Below are 24,550 nucleotides of genomic sequence, written 5' to 3' on the forward strand. Positions count from 1 at the left end.
GAAAATATGGTCAGGCTCCTTGTTGTGGGGCATGGTGGGAGCGTAAGAGACACCAGGCACAAACAGAAATGAGAACAGCTCAGAGTGTATCAAAAGGAAGAAGCTTCCTCCCTGCGAGGGCAGTCAGGCTGCAGAGCCTGCTGCCTGGGCAGGTTGTCCAGTCTCCATCCGTGGAGGTCTTCAAGGCTGAATAGACCTGAGTAATGTGCTCTGAGTTCACGGCTGAGCTTGCTTTGAGCGGACTACAGGCTCCCTGAGGTTCCTTCCCACCCCGCTTACTCTGTGATTCAATGCACCTATAGCACAATCAGGTAGTCTTTTACATATGCAAGTCATGGTAGCGTCTAGCCCTTTTTCAAACATCGATTAGTCTATGGTCAGATGATGTAGCACATTAGTGTTATTAATTACCCTTTGAGCAAGGCAATTAAATGCCTGCTGTAAGTCTGAAATGCACTTTCCACGGTTGTGTGTTGACTTCAGTATGCACCAGGAGAGCAAGACTCAGTTCAGTGGCTCTTGTTTTCACTGCAGCTCTCTCATGGAGAGCCGACTTGCTGGCATTTTCTATCCATTTGTTCGTATACCAGCTGAGTCCTTTTGCATTTACTCCACTGATTTATTTATGAAGCAATTATGAAGCAAAAAAACCCAACCCTAGAAGTTTCCTCTTGTAGCCTTTGTTCTGTCAAGCCAAGCCTTTCCGAAGACTGCCCCTAGACTAGCGGCTCTATCGTACGGCTTCAACCCGAACCTCAACCGTTGGTGACTAGAATGAGCCAAAGCGTCCAAAATAGGTCTTTGGCAGCGTTGTTGGTGTTTCTCTACTCGTACGGAAATCGTTTAGCTGGGCACAACCGTGCAGGCGCGGGAGGGAGAGCTGAGGCGGGCCTGAGGGGCTGCCGCCCGCCCGCCCGCTTCCCTCAGCGGCTCGTTTCCCGCTTCCCGCCTCAGCGGCGAGGGGGAGGAGGGAGGGCGGGGAGCGCCCCCGGGCGCTCCCCGCCCTCCCTCCTCCCCCTCGCCGCTGAGGCGGGCCCGGGCCGGCTCCTCCCCTGGCAGCTGCGGGCGTTGGCAGCTGCACGGGCGGTGCCTCCTGTCCGCGCCCAGCCCGCGGGAGACGAGGGGCGAGCGTCCCCGTTGCCCGTACCGAACGGCTTCGCCATGTTCCAGCTCCTGCGAGGTTTCGCGTTGCCGGCGGCCGCCTGCGACGGGAGCAGGGATGGCGACTCCCGGTACGCTAACCTCTTCAAGAAGCTGGATCTCAACGAAGATGGGAGGGTGGATATCGCCGAGCTCCAGACGGGCCTTCGGGCCATGGGCATCCCCCTGGGAAAAGAGGCGGAGGAGGTAAGAGCGGGCCGGGGGCGCGGCGGCGGCTCTTCCCCTGTCTTCAGCCGCTTCGCCTCGGCGCTGCTTCCCGGAGGAGCAGCCGCTAGCGAGCGGCCTCTCTCCGGCCCCCCGCGGCCGCGGGGAGGACGAGGCGCGGCCTGCCCCACCCCCCCCCCCCCCCCCCCGCCGCCCGCTCCGTGAGGGATGGGGCGCTGCCCGGCTGGGGCTCGCCGTGATGGCCCCGGCACCGAGGCGGTGCGGCGGGGGCTGCTCCGGACCCAGGAGCCGCATCCGGCGGCTTTGGGCCGCCCCTGGATGGGGCCGCCTCGGGCCTGCCTTTTTCCTAGCCGGGCACGCCGTTCCTGCTCCGGGGGCTGGTTTGTGCAGGCACGCCTCGGGGCTGTAAATGAAGGATCCCGAGTGCGAACGCTGTTACGGCTGTCGGCGGTTCTGTTGGCAAGTGGGCACGGTGGGCTTGTTCGTCATGTGTCGGCTTTTGACTTCCTTTGACTCTTCGTCGTGTGATATGGGATAGCATATTCCTCTTCCAGCATGATAAAGGATGGTAGTCACTCTGCCTTTGCATAATCTGGGCCAGGATAAATTAAGCTTTGCTTTGGGCAGCAGGTAAGTAAATCTGTGTAACAGTAGGTTGCAATATCAGAGCTACTTACTGAAGCTAGGTCTTCACGAACATACATGGAAATGATACTTCTTGGCATGGGCTGCACCCAGTACCGGGGCCCTGCTGTTTAAAAATGTACACTTGTAACAGTGGCCGTCAAGCCACGAAACAGCACGCTCCCTGTGTGCTGTGGATTCTGCAGCGATCGAGTTGGACTACTACGTTCCTTTGTCCCCGGTTACTGATGTTGTGACCTCCCAAGTCAGTAAACTTGAGTCATCCAGTGTTCCAGTACAATGCTGAGTTACATTAGTAAATCTGACCTGTACCTGGAAGAGAAACTTCTCTTTCCTAGTTGTTTTCAGTAATCCCCAGGGATCAGAATATAAAATCATTTAATGTGCAACAGGCATAAGTATTTTTGTGGTAAGGCAAGGCTGTGCTGAAAATGCACGGATAGGTTCAGTTAGGCTGAACAGGGGTACAGCCAAGATCTGTGCTGGAGCTAGTACCGTAACAGTCCTGTTCTTTGTTTCAGTATAAAGAATGATTAGGTGGCATTCCACTGCTGTGCCTGTACCAGCTGTTGCGTACTTTCTGAAGGAGGTTCAAGAAAGTGAACTTAAATTTTCCTTGCGGTGTTAAGCGATACATTGGGTCAATAATTCAGTTTCAGTGACCTTATGCTAATTGTGGGACGCTGCCAGTTCTTTACCGTGGTCTCATTATTTGGTCTCTATTTTACCTTTTTCTGGTATATTTAATTCTCTGTGTCATATACTTAAGGGAAAAGTATCCAGCAGGCCTCTTGAATGATGCTTGTGTGAGTGTATAAATCAAAGCATGCTTTCGCTTCAATATTGCTTCTGGTCAAAATCATCTTTACCGTAAGTACGCTTTGTGTTGTTGGTGTATAAAGGAGGGACAGTTTGGCCTGTTTTCTTATCCATGAGAGTTGTCAGTATTAAGAACATGCTAGTTACGAACTTCAGTCACACATTATGTACGCATTGTTGAAAACCTGTTGTACCAGTTCGGCTGTAACAATTTGGGGTTTTTACTTACATTGAACAAAAGGGGAACAGGTGACCAATTAGTTTTCTGGCATTTAATGAGGGTGGGCTTCCCACATAACTCACTGAAAGCCCCGAGACACAAGTGGCGTGCTGCTTAAGTTTTGAGCAACTTAGAATTAAAGTTCCAAGTTCTTTCTCACAATCGTTGTGTTGCCTTTCATTAATAGTGCACATCTGAGTATCTGTCAAATTCTTCTCGGTTGCCACAGGATAAACTGGAAGTGAAACCCATGAAATCAGCAGAGATAAGCTAGACTTACCTGGATGTAGTGAAGAGCAGGAACTGGCTGCCGTAGTTGCTTGAGAAACGCAGAGTAAACAAAGCAAGCCATGAGTCATGTTGCACGTTTGAGAGGGGTGGAAGAATTGTTGGAGTGCTTTGAAACTTCTGCGTGCTCACTATTTCAAGCTTAATGGTGGGCATGGTTTGAACTAGAAACTAGGCAAGTTATGTGTAACTGTTAATAACTAGACTTGGTGTAATAAGAAAGCCTCAGTAAGACTTGCCTCCAGCTTCTTTCCTGTCTTTATGTAGCTAATCTGCTTCCTGTACTTTCTTGCAGCTCGAAGCTGCCTTCTCCCACTTACTTCGCTTCAAGCTCTAAAGTGATGTTGAATTCAGTAAAATGTCTTTTTACTACTTGGTAAAAAGGTATTGTATTAATGAAGTCAGATATTGAATCATCATATTTGTCTTTGGAGAGGCAGAAGTAGTCTTGTAATTACTAGTAACTACTGCATGAGGAAATCGGGTGTGGAAAGACTACACAGTGTGGCAAAGTGTTAGCTAGTGAACTGCCCAGGGGTGGGCAGGCCTTGGGATACGCTAAAACAGAGCAGGCCTCGGTGCCTCACGGCTGGGTTGGGGTCTTGGGCCTTGCACTATTGTTATGTTTTAGATGCAGCTCTGGTTTCCAAAACTAATCTTGCAGGGATAGCTTCCGTTGCGTGGGATGAAATCCATGTACACGGGAGCGTGGTCACTGTACCTCTGGGGAGCGTGGCTGCTTCCTGGCTGACTCCTGGTAAGGGAAAGTGCGAGTGTTATGTGTTTCACTGCAAAGTCACTTGGTTCATCCTAAATTGGCGTCTTCACGCTATAAATTAGTATTTGTGCTACTAGTATTGCTTTTGTCTTTTCTCTTGAAATGTAGTTCCTCTCTAGAAGGAATATGCATGTCTTTAAAAGATGCAAAGCTGCTGTCCACTTGAGTTATTCCTGCTATGCTCCTTTTATTTCACCTATCATCAGTTGTCTTGGCAGTTTTATTAATGTTTAATGTATGATGAGAGGCTCTTTTAGGTGGAGTAACATTGTAGATGTGAGAATTGATGTGAAACCATGTGGTAAGCTTTGGAGGTAGCTTGCATGTCCCTCTAAGGAAGAATCATTTCTTCCCCATAGCAAGGCATCATAGCACGACGTGACGGAAGCTCTGACTTCGTGTTCTATTTGACTTGCCTCCTGTCGGTCTCTGACAGACAAAAGTAAACCACTGGAAAATCCGAGATGTGTGCTGCTTAGAGGCTGCCAGGATGACTCCTGTTTTATATTGTAGTATATCACCTGCCAGGAATGGGTAACTTCGCAAAGCTTTACAAGAGATTCCTGACGTAGGATGTCAACACCTATGAAGGAGGAGTACAGTGTGGTGACAGTACCGAATGGTGCTCTACAAGCAGCATTAACAGCTATTGCATGGTCACGTTGATTAGCAGAGTGGTCCAGTAGAGAGACAAAATAGATGCTGGGATCGGATCTCAAATGATCTCATCCAATGTCTTCAGAATGCTGTGAGTCTCTTTATGGCAGGAGCGCCATAAATGGTGTGAGTGGTTATATGAAGTTATATGAAGTACTATTTTTGTTCACCCTTTCCTTCTGTTGCAGTCAGTCCTTACAGTAAACCTGTAGGCGGCAAACCCCCTATTTCAAGGTTCGGTTTGCAGTTGGAACAGCCGAGCATTCAACTTCAGGTGCTATTTGTACATTGAGTCCTGGAACTAGGAGTAGAAGTATGTTATTTAAATGAATAGCTACATTCTGGGAACAATCTAATGATCTTTTTTGGATGGACTCTCTGTCAGGTTTTGACATAAGCTTTTGGCTATATTAAGGCTCCTTAGATGAAGAAACAGTGTGATGAGACACCTCTGTGTAGTGGAAACAGGGCCCAACGAGACTAAATTCTCAGCATTCAGAATACGATGTGTTTAGAGTAATTGACTGTGTTTATGAAAATTTTAGTCCAACAAAGTCTAAAAATACTCAAAACACTTGAAGTGTGTTGCTGCATTTAAACCAAAGAAAATTTGGAGTTCTGTTGAGCAAGTTAGGCCCCTGTGCTGCGTTACAGTGCTGCGTCTTGGTGCGAGAGGATGGGTGAGAACAGGGCCAGGTGCGTATTGTTTCCTTCGTGCTTTTGTCTAAAAACTACGGCTAGGTAGTGCTTCAGAGCTTGAACTTACCGTAGCTGTCCTTAGTCTAGAAAGCACATGCTTGTTTAGTGACGGAGCTAAATAGGTCCTTGAATATTTCTTCACTGTTTTATTAAGTTTTTTGCATTTTTCTTAATTTTGGTAACTTCCCTTACATGGCCAAAACAGAAGGTTGGTAGACCAAGTTAACTGAAGCCTTCTCATTATGTGGTAGCTTGGCTAGAAACATACAAAACCCACTAGTTACTTTATAGAATCATAGAATCATTAGGTTGGAATAGATGTCTGAGATGATCAAGTCCAGCCATCAACACACCATGCCCACTAAACCATGTCCTGAAGTGCCACATCTACATGGTTTTTGAACATCTCCAGGGATGGTGACTCCACCACTTCCCTGGGCAGCCTGTTCCATTGTTTTGGTAAAGAAATTTTTCCTAATGTCTGATCTAAACATCTCCTGGTGCAACTTGAGGCCATTTCCTCTTGCCTTATCTCTTGTTATTTGGGAGAAGAGACCGACCCCCACCTCACTACAACCTCCTTTCAGGTAGTTGTAGAGAGCAATAAGGTCTCCCCCTCAGCCTCCTCTTCTCCAGGCTAAACAACCCCAGATCCCTCAGCTGCTCCTCATCAGACCTGTTCTCCAGGCCCTTCACCAGCTTCGTTGACCTTCTCTGGACACGCTCCAGCACCTCAATGTCCTTCTTGTAGTGAGGGGCCCAAAACTGCTCACAGCATTCGAGGTGCAGCCTCATCAGTGCTGAACACAGGGGCACGATCACCTCCCTCCTCCTGCTGGCCGCACCATTTCTGATACAGGCCAGGATGCTGTTGGCCTTCTTGGCCCTGGCTCATGTTTGGCCACTTCCTAGAAGAAACATTGGCATTTTCGATCATACATTATCTGCTCTTAGAAATTATTATCATATGTGATATGCAGATTCACAGTCTTATAAGCTTCAGCACTTTCATGTCTGTGTGTCATTCTTTATGTGAAATGAAGCTTTCTCTCACCTTGAGAGTATGCCAACACCAGGTACTGTAGATTTAGGGTAGATGGGCATTTTCAACTTTTTACCAAACCAGATGTCACATGTGATTGTAGAAAACTGGGACCACTTAGTTCCTTTAAACTTTGCTTTTCAGGTGGTTGTTACGATTATGTCTGAGGACTGAATTGTGAAATACCATGAACATCTTGAGTAATATACCTGACTTCAGTTGTAAGCAAACATGTAAGTCATCATTTCATTTCAATGTGTGCAACTTCAGAAGCTTTTAACTGATACGTGCTGTAGTCTCCAAGTCTCCATGTGAGAGAGCAAGATGAATCTAAGTTTGTTTTCATAACACTGCAAACATCCAAGGAGATAAAATGAATTTTTTTAATACTAACTTGATAGGTTTTTTCCTGAACAGTGACAGGGTACAGTGAATGTTTAATTCTTTCTCTTGTTGCTGCAAAGTGCAAGAATGCCGGGCACCAAATATGGGAACCCTCACTTCTGGAAGATCTCTTAACTGCATGTTGAAATGCTTTGCTAAATCCCTGTCTTGAGACAACAGCGTGTCCCAGGTAAACAAACAAGGTAAACTGGTAAATCTTTTCAGATGACTGTGAGGTAGGGATGCTTCTGTAGCAGAGTAGCCTTATTTAGTGGAAAAAGTCGGTCTACCAAGTATATTCAAAGTAAAAAGTACCAGTGTAACTTGCGAGGAATGATGAATGAAGGTACAAGGGATAGTTTGCATCTCCCATTTATGCTGTTTCAGATTCTTGGAATCTAATTCATAACTATGAGTTGAGAGAGTTTATCCAGGTCCTGAGGGAGCAGCTTCTGCCAGGCATGCTGGAGAGCATACCCAAGACTTGCATCTCTTCCTTTTTAGGCTCATTTTGCAGAGATGCTGTTACCTGAAACGGACCAGTGAGAAGACCACTGCTAGTGCTGTCCTGCTGCAGGGAAGAGCTATGCTCAGGACAGAGAACAGGACGGGCAAGCTCAGCAACTGATAGCAACGTCTCTGCTACAGCCAGGGGTCCAAGTCTGCTGTTCTGGGGTGGGGGAGAGTCTGTTAAAGTCTGTCTGTGGCAGGTTTGAAGAGCCTGCTTGGGCACTGTTTACATGTTGGTAGTATCCTTTGGGAGGGAAGCGAGTAAATATGAATGCAGCATTTGAACAAGTTGTGAGGCCTTTGGAGGCAGTGCAAGTTACTGTTTTGCTCAAAATGCAGTGTTATGTTGGATTTCTGGAGGTTAAGTGACAGTCTAGTCTGTTAGGGTGTTATGTGGGCTCACTGGTTGGGGTATAATGCTGTGTGGACAGTTACATCCAGTAACTTCTTGATGGACCACTTCCTTTTAAATACTTTTTACATTATATTAATTAGCTGAAATAACAAGCTGATGACTAGATGATTGGTAATAATTTGTCCTGAGCAGCCCTGCCTTTCACACACAATTCAGTTTTGTAATCGGAGTGTGAAGGCTTAAGCACAAAACACAAGTAATGATGCTACGTAATATAAAAATTAAACTGTGAATTTAAAATAAAAGTCTACATAAAAGCGTGAAGTTTTCTAGAGTCTTGCATTCTCTGTCTTTATGTTGTAGCTATGAATGTGTTAAAGTTCATAACTCTGGCATGGAGTAATCTAATAATTCATCAGGCCACTTAGAGAGTGTCAGGATTTTTAGGTGTATATAAAGCCTGTCTGTAACTTTTCTGATTTTTTTTCAACAAACCTGCTGGCTTAGGTTTCCACACCAAATACAGAGGTCTTCTGGAGGAGTAGGAATTTAACACCGCAACATGCTTTATATAATAGAGAAATGTAAAATTAAAGTTCTTCAGTGTTTCAGTCTACTTCTGGCCTTTCACACTGGTGTTGCCTCCCTGTGCAGGACTTTGAAAGCAGCTCTAGTAACAAAATATACGTCAGAAAAAGAACAAAAGTTAGCAGAATTAAAAAAGAGAGGAGAAAAGAAAAGGCAGTTTCGTGACCAAGTGGGTCCACACGGGAGCATTGTAGTCAGTATGTGTGAAGGCATGTAGCATTAAAAAGAAAGATCATCTAAACCATCGTCTTATACCTATCAGTAATTAGCAATTCTTTACGTGATCACCACTTCATTCTATCTAGTGAGTTATCTTTATTGCTTGGGGTTAAAGTTTTTAGACAATGAGAAAAGAAATGTCACGCCTTGAAAAAGAAACATTTTCCTCTTGGGGCTGGGCCTGCCTGAAGGTGTGGTGATCCCACAGTAAGTCTCTTAACAAGAAATGGCAGGTTTTACGTGGCAGGCACACTGAACATTGTTTCCCAGGACTTCCAAGCGAGGACTGGCATCTAGTTTGGTTCCTGCTCTATTGTTGTAAGTGTGCCCGTTTTAAAATGCATCCAGTTCTCCTCCGTCAGAGAAGTTGGTGAACCAGGAAGTGGCACAGTGACAAGTGGTTGTAACTGTGCAAAACCTGGTGGTATATTAAATGCACGACAGCAGGGTTGGGTGCCTTGTTGAACTGAAGTGAGGGTGCCTGAATGTTGGAACTGGTTGCTTGGGGAGGCTGTGGAATCTCCATCCTTGGAGATGCCCAAGACTCAACTGGGTGTGGTCCTGTCGACCTGGTCTAATTACATCTAGACATGCTTTGAGCTGGGCTGTGCTTGATGGCCTCCAGAGGTCCCTTCCAACCTGAATTATTGTGTGATGCCGTGAACGGGCAGTTTGTACCCGGGAGTCAGTGTGCCTCAGAATCAAGTAATTGTCTTCCTGCTGGCTGTGCCCATGGAGTGTATAACCTGCCACAAGGCAGTTTCTGCCCTCCAAGTGGAAGGCAAGCTCCTTTCAGTGTTCCTGTTTGTTCACAAACTTGCAAATTACTGCATTTTAATCTGAAACTGTGACACTCGCATGATTAGTACATTTCATAGACAGCAAGAGGCTTTTGTTTGTGTGAACTTTTAGATTTGAAATGTGAGGAAAATATGTGTGCCTGCTGAGGAAAAGCGTACAGTTTTGTTCCCTGTCTCTTCTGTTCTGCTGCACTGAGAGTGTCTGAGACTGGCTTGAAGTCTGGAAAATAACTGTAAAAACAGAAGTAGGGAATGGAGAGTATGTTTGTGCTTATCCTTTTGTAGTTGTTGCAATATAAAATCTGCTCATTTGGCACATGAAATGAAAGGTGCCCCCCTTCACACACGCTAATTGCCAGCTCTCTAAACCTCCTAGGAATTTCCGTTTTCTTTGGCTCACGTCATCCTCAGCAGTGGAGATTTTGTAATTGGAATTTAGTTGAAGTTTTGTGGGTTGGAACAACACTTTCCTTGTTCTGCATTTTTGTTTGTGTAATTCAGATAGCAGTAGGGAATAGTAACAATTTGTGTTGATTAGAATTCGCTCAAAGTGTGTGTATCACCGCCACAGAAATCGCCTCTTCGCAGTAGCTTGTGGGAGTCCAACAGGGCACTCGAGTCCTGTGGTATGAGGTGCTGTGTGTAGAGTACAAGACGGATTAAGATTGCAGTGTCTTTGAGGGGGTACTCTTTTTCTGGCTAGAGTAATTTTTAAGGGTGCTTTTTTGGTTTGGGTTTTTTTGAATGATTGATCCGTTAGTCTTTCTTAATTAGGCTTAATTCTTAATCCTTCCTTTATTGAGGAATGCATCCATGAACTGCAATAAAAGTAACTTATTTTTTTTGTAATGGGAATTTCTGAACAACCCTAACTGTATTGGTGAGGGCATGAAGCTGGATATTGATGAGTATATTTTTGTTGACAGGCTGTTAATAAAAATGACAATCAATCTGGATTGAGTAATATACTGAAAACACTGTTTTTCTATGCTGATAACAAAATCCATATCTGAGCATGCGGTAACCTGAGTTGATTTTATTGTGTATAACTTGCTGTATTATGAGAGGTAAATAATTTGCTTCTTATTTCACTGTGCCACATAGTCTTCCTCGTTCCATTGAGAAATCTATGACAATCTTAGGAATTTTGGGGTTTTTTTTTGAGATTAAACATTGAAGATTGTCTTTTAGTAGAGAACTAGGAAAGACAAAAGAGGCAATGTAAGTGTATTCAGATGTCTTCAATTTTTTTCAGACACCTGCAACAAATACACCAGTTTTCACCTTCTTTTATGTTTAGTTTCTCTAGGCTAGAACTTGTTGTACTTTGGTCTTTTGAGGACCACTGTTAATTATAGTGGAGTAAATATGATTAAAACCAGATTTTGCAGATTACAACAGCGGTGCAAATCTTGCTGAGGGATACTTTATTCAGAAGCTGCAGTTGCGCAAGGCAGTCTGCAAAATAGAAGATATTGGGAAGAATTTTTTGGCATATATTTTATGTGTACCGTGAAGCACTCTGAAACTTACTGCAACTTACTGAAGAGGTCGTGCTGTCACGTTGGTCTCCTGACCCTCTTGTACGCAGTGCTGCCCCTGTAGGATTTCACACATTGAGGGAAGCCACAGGGACTGATGCCCAGACGAAGAGATGAGGCGTAATTTCCCTGTAACTCTTGTGCTCTGGAGCAGGGGTTTGGGGTGGATTTCCCTGCCCGCAACCTGCCTGTGGAGATGGCAGCGCCGTGGAAGTGCGAGCGCAGATGGAAAGCGCCCGTGGCGTGTGCTTGCCTCCCCTGGGCCCCCTGCCCTCGCTCAGCCCTCCGTGTGGGGAGCAGCCTTGCTGTGGCATAAAGCCCAAGCTAGTAAATCCGGCAGCGCTCGTTAGCCGGGGCATTGCTCTTCTCGGGGCTTTGCCTTTGGAGACAAGTCTCAGCAGTTATGGGCTGTTGCTTGGGGGGGCTGCTGTAATTTCCCTTTTTAAAAAGTATGTTTTTACACACAAAGGGGGTAAAGTGTTCTGGCCCTTCGTTGATGGAGAAGTGTACGCCTAGGCTGTATTTCAGGCTCGTTTCCTGCAGTGCTGGCAGTGTATACTTTGTAGTTCATTTTACATGTAGATGTTTCTTATCTGCAGGACAGTTACTAGGAAACACATACAAAAATGTGCTTCTATTTGTTGCAAGTCTGTTGTTGTTTATTTGTTTGTTTTAAATTTTTGTCAGGGCTTCAGTGTGAAGCAGAAAGCCCTGCCTCCTCTGACCCTCGGGGGTAGAAGTGCTAGTCGGGCAAGATCTTTGTATTTTTTTGGTCAGCAGTTAAATAGTTCATTGCTATTTGTATTTTTATCTTTACAATTCGTAATTAATAGACTACTGGATTAAAGAGGATAGTTAAGACTGTATTTGTTTAATTTTACTGACATACTGACAAATTTAATGTGTGATCATGAAAATCACAGGCTTAAAGTCATTCTCTTTCATGATTTTGTCCTGTCCCCCACCTCCTCCTCCACAAAGTATTTGACACCTGCGGGTGTAACTTGCCAGCGCTGGTAAGAAACCTTAAGATCTTTGAATAGGAAAGTTTTATGTAAATATTAATGCTTTCTTAAATCTGTCTTTGCTGCTGAGAGTTTTTGTCTTTATGAAAATACTGAGAGTATTTTAAATTCTGAAACCAAAATAGAGTTCTGAAGCGTATGTGTAGGTGTCTTCCTGATTTTACTCCCAAAGTGACCAATATGTTTTTCTTAAAGCCAGGGCTGTGCTATGCTGCTGTGTCTTTGGGACCTGCTGTAATTTCAAAAAATCAAATGTTGAATTTTCTCTCAACAGAAAATTTTTAAAGCTGGAGATACTAACCAGGATGGACAGCTAGATTTTGAAGAATTTATGCAGTATCTTAAAGATCATGAGAAAAAGATGAAACTGGCGTTTAAGAGCCTGGACAAAAACAATGATGGTATGCCTTGATTTATTTTATTTGTTTAAACATTGTTTGAAGAAACTGCGTTAAAGTTATCTTCATTTATATTAGTTTCTAAACTGGAGACAAAATGTTGTGAAATGGAACCCCTACTTCTTTTCCTTAATAGGATCGTAATTATAGTTTACTATAAATTGAAATAATAAATTATTACAGTCTTTTTTCTTTTTATTATCTTCCAGGACTATTGATCTGGGGCTCTTTGTTCCTCAGAAGGAGGAACTATAAGGAAGTTTCTAAGTATCTATTAAAAGAGTTTTTAACTCACTGAATGTTTGCATCCCATCTGGGTGCATGATTTTAATGTACTTGCCTTTGCTTGGTCCTTGTAGTAGACAATCAAAAGACATGATCTTTGTTTAAATTGATTTTAAATTATCTTTGCTACTATGTAGGTGTTACGATGGAACTTACTGAGCTCCAAGGTGCTAAGTGTGTTAAGCTCCATGTTTTAAATATGTTTAATCTTTCTTTTAACGTTTCAAGGAAAAATTGAAGCATCAGAAGTTGTCCAGTCCCTCAAGATATTGGGTATAAGCATTTCAGAAAAACAGGCAGAAAAGATCCTGCAGAGGTCAGGAATTACTATTTCTTAAAGTATTTTAAGCTTCTTTGTATTGTTAATTATTGTATTTTTGTAATTCAGAAACAGGATAGATGGGATTATAACTTTGAAAGGTGTTGGTACCTTCAGTGGTGCCTTTATAGGAATTCTCATATTTCATCTGTTCTTGGGTGATAGTAAGTCTAGTCACTATTTGAGCGTCTGGTTCTTGGAGGAGAATGTTTTCTCATTTCCCTGTAAATGTTGTTGATAGACTGAAGTGTTATATTGTGTTTTTAAATGGAATATGACAGATGTACTTGGATAAGAAAAGTGTAGTATTGAAAAACCATAGCAGAATCAGCCTTGAAGTCTCCATATGAATTCGCAGTCAGTTGTCACTGATCTGATGGCCAATGTTTACAAAAAAAAAAAGGGGGGGGGGGGGGGGGTAGGTGGGCAAAAAAAAAAGTCATCAATCCAGGAAAAACCCCATGCCTGCTACTATTTCGTTATGTAGCTTTGTTCAATTTCTTTTCAGTATTGATGCTGATGGGACCATGACAGTAGACTGGAATGAGTGGAGAGATCATTTTATGTTTAACCCAGCTACAGACATTGAGGAAATAATTCGATATTGGAAACATTCCACTGTAAGTTCAACTTTTCTTTTAACTTAGTGCAGCTCTTAAATTCATCCCTGCTGGGTTAATTTGCAATAAGAGTATAACAGCTTCACAGTTGTTACATTTCAAGCATACCTGTATTTAAGATTGTTTGATTATGCTTTTCACTTTGTGCTCTCCTATTTACAAGCAGAATAGTGTCATGTGAGTTTCTTCTGAACAAAGAACTACATCTAAACTTTGCCAATAATTATCAGTAATTCTTAGGAAGGAATCATTTTCTTCCTTTGGAGATATTCTACAGGAAGATAATAACCACAATATTAGATCCTTTTCTTTTCACATTACAGTACATTCTTATGCTCAGTGCTTTTGCTGTGTTGAAACAAAGTAAGAAACAGTTAAAATGTTTCTATATGTCAAAGTTAATTCAGTATTTGAGTTTATGTATCATTATCATAGAATCACTAGTGTCAGTAGTGATGATTTTCTGTGCGCATGTTCTCACATTCTTTTGTGCTACAGAATTTCATTTAAGAATGACAGAATATACAGCAATAGGTTATCCATTGTGCAGGTAAATTTTTTAAGTTACTACTGAATGGAGCTCCTGCCATCTCAGTGTCTGACTTTTCAGAACAAATAATAAGGTAAGTAAACCAACAGTAATCCTATTTGCTAAATATCCTTCCTGCAGCTAGGTAAAGTTAGGTAAAGACAGATTTCTTTGAATATAGTGAGAGCATTTATATCTTCAGGGCTTAGCCAGCATTTCCATAATGAAAAAGAGTTTGAGATCTGAAAGCTTTGAGTGTTTCACACTGTACGACCTCAATTCAGAAATGCTTGCCAAAAGGGAGTTAGCTGCCTGTTTGCTGAAGAAGACGCTTGAAATGCTGCTATGAGATCAAACAGTCTGGTCCCAGCTTAGTGTCAAAGAAACCCTTTAATAAAATGCTTCGTATTACTATTATTAAACATAAGATCAATATTTTTTTTAATTGTGGAATGTCATTAGTTACCCCCAAGAAACAATTTCAGAGGTTTCTTGTGATCTTCCAGTGTCGCAGTCAGCTGATGACCCAGTTATCACAGCAAGCAAAAGCCAGCTATACAGCAACACAGCTGGTGTTTCAGATAAGAGCAGATGTGAGACCTCACATGCCTGGCTGGCATTGACAGCTCTTCCAATTCTGTTTTTACTGTAAAATTTTCATTGCTGTCAGACTCTTTCAAGCAGATAGCTGCATTGGCATAGAATTACTGAGTTGGTAGCTGTGGCTCTTCTGTTACAAACACTTTCAAATTTAGCTTTTTTTTTTCCGTAGTTGTGTTTAGGACTTGGTAGACACAAGGTTTAAACCCTGGTAGACATGCATGATATATCTACAAACACTGAACTTATATTTTGAGGGTTCCGATTGATGTTTTGATGTTTCCACGTAGTTGAGCAACTGATGACACCTTACTTTGAAACCACGAATGTCAGAAAGGATTTTCCAATTAATCTGTTCTGTGTTCAATATCCAGACTGGATGGTGCTTATCGTTTTTGTCTAATGGCTGTATCTATAATCTGCATCCTGCAATTCTTGTGTTCCAAATGGCCAAGACAGTATTCTGTCCGCGTGACAGATAGGGATCGCAGCATGAATTAGGGATGTAGTGTCTACAATTAAAATCGACAATAGTTAAAAAAAGTTTATTGGTTAATATGCTTTTTGGTCAGTACTTATCAGTACTTTTTGGTCAGTACTTATTAATACATCCTTATGTGTGAATAAAGTACCGTGAGAGAGAGAAATCTTTTGTTAGCATCCTTAGGAGATTACCAAACTAATCTTAGAAGGCTGTCCGGTGAAAGGTTAGCCGCAACATATAAGCATTTGAGCTGTAGTGCTGACTGTAAAGGTCTGCCGATCATGACAGAATGTCCTTGTTTGGGCCATACTCAAGGCAGAAATTTGTCATCATTTTTAATGATGATGGTGCAGTCTTTGAAATGGTGGGTCTGTGATGTTATTGCTCAATATCTATGTAGAAGTCACTAAAAGTTGCTGTTCATTGAAAGCGATAGCAATCTGTAGCAAGTTAATTATAGAATGTAAATTAGAGATCTTTTTTATTTTTAACTAGCATTTCATTTTCATATTTTCAGGTGGCAGGTTAATTCAGAATTAGAACTGTTGATAAAATTGAGATGGTGCAATGAGATAGTTATTTGCCTGTCTTCACTTCGGATTCTAATAGGTGTTGGATATAGGAGATAGTTTGACTGTTCCAGATGAGTTCACGGAGGAAGAGAAAAAGACTGGGCAGTGGTGGAAACAGCTGTTGGCAGGAGGAGTGGCTGGTGCTGTCTCTCGAACAGGTACAGCACCGTTAGATCGCCTTAAAGTGATGATGCAGGTAGGTGCAATGTTCAAGAACTTTTTCGTTTCCAGTGTATCACTTCAGTTTTGAGAGAACTGTTATGGAAAACTGATGGCCAAATACAGTATCTAAATTCTGGAGGTGTAGTTATGTTTTGACAATTTCTATATTTTGTGTTCACAAAAATTGTCTTTTCCATAGTCGTATTGGCAGAAATGCAAACAAAATATTATAGTACTTGTGCCGCTAAAATAAGGTTTTTTTCAATGGTGGATGTGGTTTTTGCTAGTTGACGTATTTAAGCAATTTAATACTTAGGTGATGAGTTTTACAATCTAATCAAAGCAGTGTTCTTTACTGTGACTTTTGTTTCCTTTTTAGGTTCATGGTTCAAAATCAAACAAAATGAATATAGCCAGTGGTTTTAAGCAAATGTTGAAAGAAGGTGGTATTCGATCCCTCTGGAGGGGAAATGGTGTAAATGTTGTGAAGATAGCTCCTGAAACAGCTATTAAGTTCTGGGCTTATGAACAGGTAGGATGATAAATCAGGAATGAAAATAATGGTGAATAAAACGTTGTATCACTCTCACTGTTCATTATTTGCACTGTTGTATTATATGGAAGCTCTTATCATGGTTGAGGATTTTGTCACAGTAATTTAGAGTGACTTTCAGATTTAAAATAATCTTTATTCTGTTAATGGAACACTTGGTATTAGGCAGATTTTGCTATTGTATTATAAGCAGTGTAAATAAACTAAATCCGTCATACATTTTAAACTGTCCTTCAGCCTGCGTAGCTTTATATGGAGTACTGCATTAATATCTAGTTTGTTGCTTTCAAGTGAAAACAACCAAAAACTTGGCATGTTATGCTAGCTGAACTTACACAGGATTCTTTTGAAGTCAAATATCATGGTGCTATGTAAGATGCCCTCATCCTGGATTGTAGAGTTATATTTACCTCTGAATCAGCTTTAAGCACCATGTTAAGGCCTAATCCTCCTTTGGAAAATGAACTCCTGTTCTGGTGAAGTTAAATGATCTTTATTTTTCCTCTGTGGGGGTTGCTAGTGCCTCAAGTAAGACTAAACGAACATGTTGCACGTCTCTGTACAAGTGTGAAACAAAAGCAACAAAAAGTCAGGTAAACTTTGGGATATTGCAAGACTGAACGGCAGGTTTTGATGCCATGGAGTAACCTTGAGCATGTTATTCCTTACTCTTGCTCTGCCTTTTGGGAGCTGATGATGTGTTCTTTCATGATGGTGTCTCTGTCTTGAAGGAAACCGTATGTACAGCGCTCTAAGTGTCTCTGTGAATGTGCTAGTTGATCTTTCATTCTTTGATTGGAGAACTGGATCTGCAAGGGAATCTGGTTCCTCTTTGTTATCTGGGGGCCATAGCGTGGGTACCCTTATGTTGGCTGTTTGAGGAATATCAGACAGTACTGGGGGTGGCTGAGGTGTTTAATGTAAAGGATTCTTGCAGGCTGGAATATTTATTTTATCCTTGAGATCCTTGGTCCACAGAGTTGCAGTGAGTAGAGTGCTAAATTTGTTGGGTTAGTAAATGTAACTGTAAATACATGAAAAAGTAAGTACAGCTTGAAAAGACATTTTGTAGTGTACTCCTGCCTCTTGTAGTAACTCTTGCCTCTCCTAAAAACCATGTGGTGTTTATTTTATGTGTTTTAACTATACAGTATAAGAAGATACTCACTAAGGATGACGGAAAGTTAGGCACTGTTGAAAGATTTGTATCTGGTTCTTTGGCTGGAGCAACAGCACAAACTTCTATTTATCCCATGGAGGTAAGTAACAGAGAATCTGCTTGCATTGGAGACTCTGCCAAATGTCTGGTTCATTTCCAAAGTAAAACCCATTTTGCTCTTGAAAGTATTGTAGGAATTCCTCTGTGTTCTGATATCCTGATTTATTTTTACTTTGAACTTCCTTTCAGAATTTCAGTACTATGCATTTTAGAAGCTACTGTGTTCTAATTGATACTTTCTGTATGTTTGGCTGTATAATGCTGTCTAAACCAATGTTTAAATAAAACCTAGTTCAGGGGGGAAAAGTAATCCAAAACCACATTTAAAATTAGGTACATATTAAAGTATTTTCTAAATTGGGCATAGATCTTTTTCCCACTGTATGTAAGCAAGGAACGGTCTTGTCTGTAATAGAACAGATGAAGTTCTGTTGCATCAGGATTGGGAGCTGGGTCTGATTAGGAGATCAGTGTGGAGGGAGAATATAACTGCTACAGTTGAGGCTGGGTGGGTTAACAGCACTTTCCTCTGTAGGACATATTTGTACGTGGTACTACACATGTTGCAATTTGACTCGTGTTAATATATTAACTGCTCTAGGGTAGCTATTTCACATCCCGCTTTTTTAAATAGAAGTAGGATGTACTTCCTTTACTGCTGGTTCCCCAGAAATCTTACCTTGTTGTGCAAATAACTGGACTGTATGTTGGATCTGGGATTAAACCAATACCAACATCAAGATTTGGAAGTAATGGAAAATGTAATGTAAATGCCTTTTTCACAGGAAGGAGTGTCAGTAGGAACAGAACTTACCTCTTCTCATTGCTGACAGTGATAATGATCTTTCTTTAAATAGCATCCTTGCTGTTAAGAGCTGCTGAATCACAGCTAGTCTGAGTGCAGAGACAGGTTAAATTATAGAATATCTGAAATGTTATGTAGATCATCTGGATTACACTGATCAATGGAGACAGGTAAACTATTCTGCGATTAATATTCTACTCTGATCTTCCTAACAAAGATAGAATAATGTCCTAGAAGTGATTTTTTATTTTTTTATTTTTTTTTTTTTTTTATGGTGTTACTAAGTAAAAGAGAAAAGCAAAATGCCGGGAAACTCCTGAGGAAGCTGTAGTATTATGAGGCGAAATTGTTGCTCAGGAAATTCCCTCTGTGATTTCTTTTGGATACTGTTATTAATTTCTTTGTTCTAAGATTCAGTATAGACTTAATTGCATTATTAATCAGATGCTGGGTTTCAGTAGTGAGACACAATCTTTATATCCCTTAACTACCTCTTAGTGTCGTGCTTTTTGAAAGGTTATTTTCTTAATATGCTTTCCTGTTCCCAGGGCAGAAGTGTGATCTGCTGGTATGTTAATGCTCGTACTTGTTCTTTAGCTAATGCTTCTATTAAATGTTGCCCACACTGTTGCCTTCAAGTTCATCAAAGATCTGCCTGTTTTAATCAATAAAGGAAAGCTAAAATGCAGTTTAAAAAGGCTAATACTTTGTAAGCTTCTGCGTGGTAGTATGTGTGCTGCTCTGCACTACGGATAAAACCTGAAGAAGCCTACTGCTGACAGAGCCTTAACGGTAGTCGTCATAAAGGAGATCTGAAGTACCGAAGTGCAAAGCAGTTCCAGACAATTGAATAAGCAGAGAGATACTGTATTTTCCTGTGTTTATAAAATACATTAATAAATAGGTATGTAATTAAGGCTACTATTTTTTTCTCCTTTAGGTTTTAAAGACCAGATTGGCAGTGGGTAAAACAGGGCAATATTCTGGGATGTTTGACTGTGCTAAGAAGATCTTGAAAAGAGAAGGTGTAAAGGCCTTCTACAAAGGCTATATTCCTAATATTCTGGGTATAATTCCTTACGCTGGCATTGACCTTGCGGTTTATGAGGTGAGTTTAGATCACTGGATGCATGTAGCTTTCGTTAGTTGATTTACGAAAAGGGTAAATATTCTCTAGAATACCTGTATCATGAGTTAGATCTGTGATATGCTTGTAGTATTACAGTCGTCTTCAATTTAAAATAGCCAAATGAGAATTTCCAGTAATCATGCCAGACTTTGTTTTTCTTTGTTTGCCCACCCAGAGGAGTGCCTGTGCCAATGGGCCCTAGCATGCAACACTAACAAACAACAAATCTACTCACAAAGCAGGATTATATAGACCTTGGCAGTACAACGTGCTTGCATACTTAACTAGCCCTGCTGGACTGGAACATACCTGTTCTATAGTAAATATGGGCCTTAAAAACCAGATGTTATGTTCATATTATGTTACCTATCCTGCATTTATGATAGTTAATACCTTTTTTTTTTTCCATTTTCTTTGATTTGTAATTGGATTATAGTAACCTGAATTCCTTGTGTGTCTGTGCATGTCACCAGAATTCTCTGTGACTGACACATAGTTGGTGTGAGGAGTTTGAAACGCCGCTCTCCTTCCTTTCAGGAGGAGCCAGCACTTCTTACACCCATCAGCAACAAATAAAATGTGTTACCCACCTTGGAAGCTAGGTGTTGCTTCAAAGTGTGTTAAGTAACTCAGATGCACAGACAAATTTTTTTTTTTTTTTTCTGGTTTAGATAAATCTTTTTGTGACAGTGCAGTAGTAATCAGCAGAATTGCTTGAGCAAACGTTTTCAAAGTAGTACGGAAGCTCTTTTCTACAGTTTGCATCCTTCTTCTGCATGGGGTGACGTGCACAGCTGTGCAAGCTTTTGTTGCACCCTGTGAGTTGCTGAGTTGTCTTTCCCTCCTCCTCTCCCAAAATATTAACAGGTCTAGAACGTGGGCACTGTTCCTGCTGCTGGATCTTTTAAGGATTTGTCTTCTAGGCACTAACTACTGTAGTCTGCTTAAAGCCCTTACCCTTGTGCTAAGGTGTTTACCTGTGCGCTTTAAAAGTAAGCATGTAGGACTGGTGTCGTGAGATTGGTGCTTTTCAGGGTTGAGCCCATAAGATTTCTTTTGAATAAAGTTGTGGTCATATACTTTCTTGAATGCAGATCTCTTATCTTACTATTTAATTTTCTATCTTGGCAGCTCTTAAAGAGTACATGGCTAGAACACTACGCATCAAGCTCTGCGAACCCAGGTGTTTTTGTGTTGCTGGGGTGTGGTACTGTTTCCAGCACGTGTGGGCAGTTAGCCAGTTACCCTCTTGCTCTTATCAGGACACGCATGCAGGCTCAAGGTGAGTCCTGTTGTACTGAAGGTGTTTCTGTGTCATCACATCAAAATTGTATCATTTGGGATAGCTGTAGCAGAGACATGGGAATAAAAAACCCCAACACTTACCTGGAAAATCCTTCTTAATGTTGGTACCTTCTCCCTGTTACTCCCAACGTTGTTCTTCATCGTACTTGATTCAAATGTGCCGTTTCAGATACTAGTGCTCCGAGAGCCACATTCCATACAAGACTAGCAGGCATAGAGCTGCTGTCATAGTCTGGGAGCACTTTTCTAAAATTTAGACTGTTTTCTAAATTTTAGAGGTAAAATGAAAAGGAGTTGCATCATCCTGTGAAGGCAGACAGTGGTGTTTGCTCTGGAGGACGTTTCATAAAGACAGTTTCATAGCTGAGATTTTTGCTTGATAGGTTTGTGCACAGACTTAAGGACAGGAGCCTAGATTTCCAAAGGAATGTAGGTGGATAATGCTTTTCAGGGGGATTTAGACACAATGGATGTCTCTCAAATGTCTGGGATTAAAGAGATCTCCTCTCTGTGAGGACTCTGGTTTTAATCAGTGGCCCTAGAGGTGATAGTAGGCTTACCACCCAGATGTTTAATACATGCTTAAGAATTTTAATATTACTAGAACTGTTGTATAACACATTATCTTTTTGTTCTAGCCTCAGTGGAAGGAGCTCCACAGCTAAACATGGTCGGTCTCTTTCAAAGAATTATTGCAACAGAGGGAATCAGAGGACTTTATAGGGGCATAGCCCCTAATTTTATGAAGGTGCTTCCAGCTGTCAGCATCAGCTATGTTGTATATGAAAAAATGAAGCAGAATTTGGGAATAGCCTGAAATGAAGGAAAAAGGTGAGATGCTTCTAATGTTGTTGGAAACACCAGAACAAACATGGTTTCTCAAGTAATCTGCTCTCACAATTAGAGACGTGTCTTTGTGGAGAGATGCTGCAACTGCTACTTTTGCCCTGAAGTGCGAAGAAACTTTCTTAAATTCTAGTTCACCATTTCTAAACAGATACCTATATTGCACTTTAAAATATCACTGAGTTTAAAGAAAAATCAAGAAACTATCTTTAAGTCAGCAATGTGTTTATATTTTCAGGAAATCGTGCATATTTTACTCATTGGCTTTCTTTTTTTTTTTTTTTTTTTTGTATTTGTCTTCTCTAAATGGCTTGGATCAAACCAAAGGTAGGAAAAGTTTGTACTGCCTTGATACTGAATGTATGGAAGTGACTCTGTTTTTTGTCACGCTGCCTATACTCAAGCAATTCACAGGCAACGTTTTGCACACCTAGAAGTAAGCACTTAACTGTTCTTATTTTTGAAGACTTAACATTAAGTTCATAAGAAGTAGGATCTTGGATACAGGCAAGGGTGGAGTAACGCGTTAAAAGGTAGCCCATCACCTTTATTTTCAGGCTAACTTTTTTTTTTTTTTAATTTAAAGAATAAAAGCCTGAGAAACTGCTGTTCCATGGTATCAGAATACCTCAAGTGGATTTACATGGTATTTTTATAATACAGCCAGTGATTTTCACAGCTTGCTTCTCTGGACCCGCTTTTCATTGCGCTTGCAAATGTTAGCACCATTAACCGTGGCCAGCTTTGGGTTATAGCTGCACTTTTTATAGGGTCATAATATACAAGACCAGAAGAAGCTTGGTTACTAGAACCATTCCATACAAGTGCAAGGTGCCGTTTAAAAATGGAGTGGAGGATCCAGCATTAAGCTGATAGTGATTGTAATACAGCCAATAGCAGAGCTCATCACAGCTGCCTTGGGGGGAGAAATGCTTCTTGGTGTGGACCCTCCTCTCTTTCCCTTCCTTAGAGGGCCGTGGTCCACTATGTGCTTTCAGCCAAGAGGGGATTGCATTATCATGTGAAGTTTTTACAGGTTTGTCACGCGAGGTAAATCCTCTTCCCCTCACAGTCGTCTGTGCCAGCTGGCTGTGTGCCCGCTGGCTGTGTGTGTGAAATTCGGATAGTAGAATAATGAAGCATTGTGTCCAAATGGGACTGCTGGTCTCAGGTGCCCAGCAGGTTGGTGCTAGTGAAGCAAGCAGAGCACGCACGCAGAACTTGTTAGTGCTTGAGAAACAGCTCCTCCTCAGAAAAGAAAGCAGCACTTCCTCCATGCAGAAAGTGAGGTGTTTCCATGTACAGGTACTTCCAAAGTGACTTCCTTTTGGGGGGGGGTGGGTGGGTGTGGTGTGTGCCCTATTTCAGTTGCCTTCAGGAATGAACACTGAAATAGAGTAACAGTTGTTGCCGAACTCATTTGTTACACTTTTTCTGCTGTCTGCAATGTGTGGTTTTAATCTTTGTAAATTTAAGATTATCTTTATACTTATCTTGACCTTCTAAAAGCAACTGCTCTTAGACCACTTCCTGAAATTGGATTACTGGAGGAAGAACTTTGTTCCTGTGAGGTCATTAAGGGTCTCTTTTTCTTCTTTCTTGTTTGTTTGGGTTGTGGTTTTTTGGTGTTGTTTGTTGTTTTGTTTTTTTTTTTTCCCCGAACAAATAGGCAAGCAAACATGAAAAACTGCCTGAACCTCCCTTGTTCCACGTACTACTTGGGTCATATTTTTCAAACAGCAATCAGATGTAAGTCTGTGTTCAGTGCTTCCATGGCTGGTGTTTATTCTCCATAAACTGATACATAATTACTCCGTAAAATTTGTATCATAAAATATTGTTTTATCAGATTTCAGAAGATGGCAGCTTTAGCTGTGTCTTTTGGCCTTCCCTTTAGGGAAACCTCGGACTTTGCACTTTTTTTAAAAAAGAAAAAGTCATTATATCCAAGTCATCCATATGTACAATGCCTTTCTGATCTGAATGTTTCTCGGTTTTGCCAATATTCTTGTATCTTTGTGCGATTTGTGAGATCGGTTCTCAATCATTTTGTTTGACTGTGACCAATGAGCAAATGTAATGGGAGTGTGTGATGCGAAGATGACTTTAGCAGTGTCTGTCTTCTAGACTTGCTCAATTTTGTTTATAGTATGCAAGTGCCATTATGAATATTGAAATTATGGTAATGATGTTTTCTGATGTTGAAAAGATGGAGTCTTTCAAATTTGATTTTTCATTATGTGCCTTTATGATGACTGTGTTCAATTGTGTATTCTTTGTCTCTTAAACATATGTTTACCTTTTTAGCTCTATAAAACTACCAGTTTCTAATAAATATTTGTTTTCTTATCTGGCTGGAGTGTGCTGATATTTTTTTCATGGCTTGATAGACAGATGACACTTCTTTATTGCACTGTATGCATAATACTCAGTGTCAAAAATGAAGGTAATTTGTCTAAAAATAAGTTTGAGACTAGCCTATGCTTTGCTATTATACTGATATTGGTCGATTGTCATCCTGTTTAAAACTCTCGCTGTCTTATTGCTTAATGGAAGATCACATAATGCTTAATATTTTTGCTTGTTCATTGAAAGTATTGCACCATGATTTGCTTCTGCATATGCTGCGTGACAGAACTCTTAATAGTCAGGACAAACATACTTGCTTGTGTTCTTAATGTTTATCTTTGATGTTAATCTTACTTAATAGTCAAAGGATCAATGTAAAATCTTTTCAAGGTGATTGACTTTATTTACTCTGCATGTGTAGAATGGCTATCCTACTAAAAGCAAGCTCAGTAGATAGCTTTGACAACTCTTTATGAGTT

The 24,550-nt window shown here is 41.2% G+C and overlaps 1 protein-coding gene across 3 annotated transcripts; it reads left to right on the forward strand.

The window, feature by feature from the left end:
* Window positions 1-1,124: 1,124 nt before the first annotated feature.
* On the forward strand, window positions 1,125-24,071 carry SLC25A24 (solute carrier family 25 member 24). Of its 3 annotated transcripts, none has more exons than XR_015183436.1 (11): window positions 1,125-1,347; window positions 12,171-12,297; window positions 12,808-12,895; window positions 13,407-13,518; window positions 15,741-15,899; window positions 16,245-16,397; window positions 17,570-17,677; window positions 19,383-19,550; window positions 20,703-20,853; window positions 21,515-22,158; window positions 23,392-24,071. XR_015183436.1 is itself a non-coding variant. In XM_086463494.1 (11 exons), exons 1-10 carry the CDS (start codon window positions 1,162-1,164, stop codon window positions 21,691-21,693), a joined length of 1,431 nt encoding a protein of 476 aa, XP_086319620.1. In that variant the 5' UTR covers window positions 1,125-1,161; the 3' UTR covers window positions 21,694-21,707; window positions 23,392-24,071. The 3 variants fall into 3 exon arrangements, 2 of the variants coding, with proteins under 2 accessions (XP_086319620.1, XP_086319619.1); XM_086463494.1 differs by having other exon boundaries at window positions 21,515-21,707; XM_086463493.1 differs by lacking the exon at window positions 23,392-24,071 and having other exon boundaries at window positions 21,515-21,707; window positions 22,050-23,044.
* Window positions 24,072-24,550: the final 479 nt, after the last annotated feature.

This window comes from Leptosomus discolor, chromosome 3 (assembly GCF_034619465.1).
Source record: "Leptosomus discolor isolate bLepDis1 chromosome 3, bLepDis1.hap2, whole genome shotgun sequence".
In the NCBI taxonomy this organism is placed as follows: Eukaryota; Metazoa; Chordata; class Aves; order Leptosomiformes; family Leptosomidae; genus Leptosomus; species Leptosomus discolor.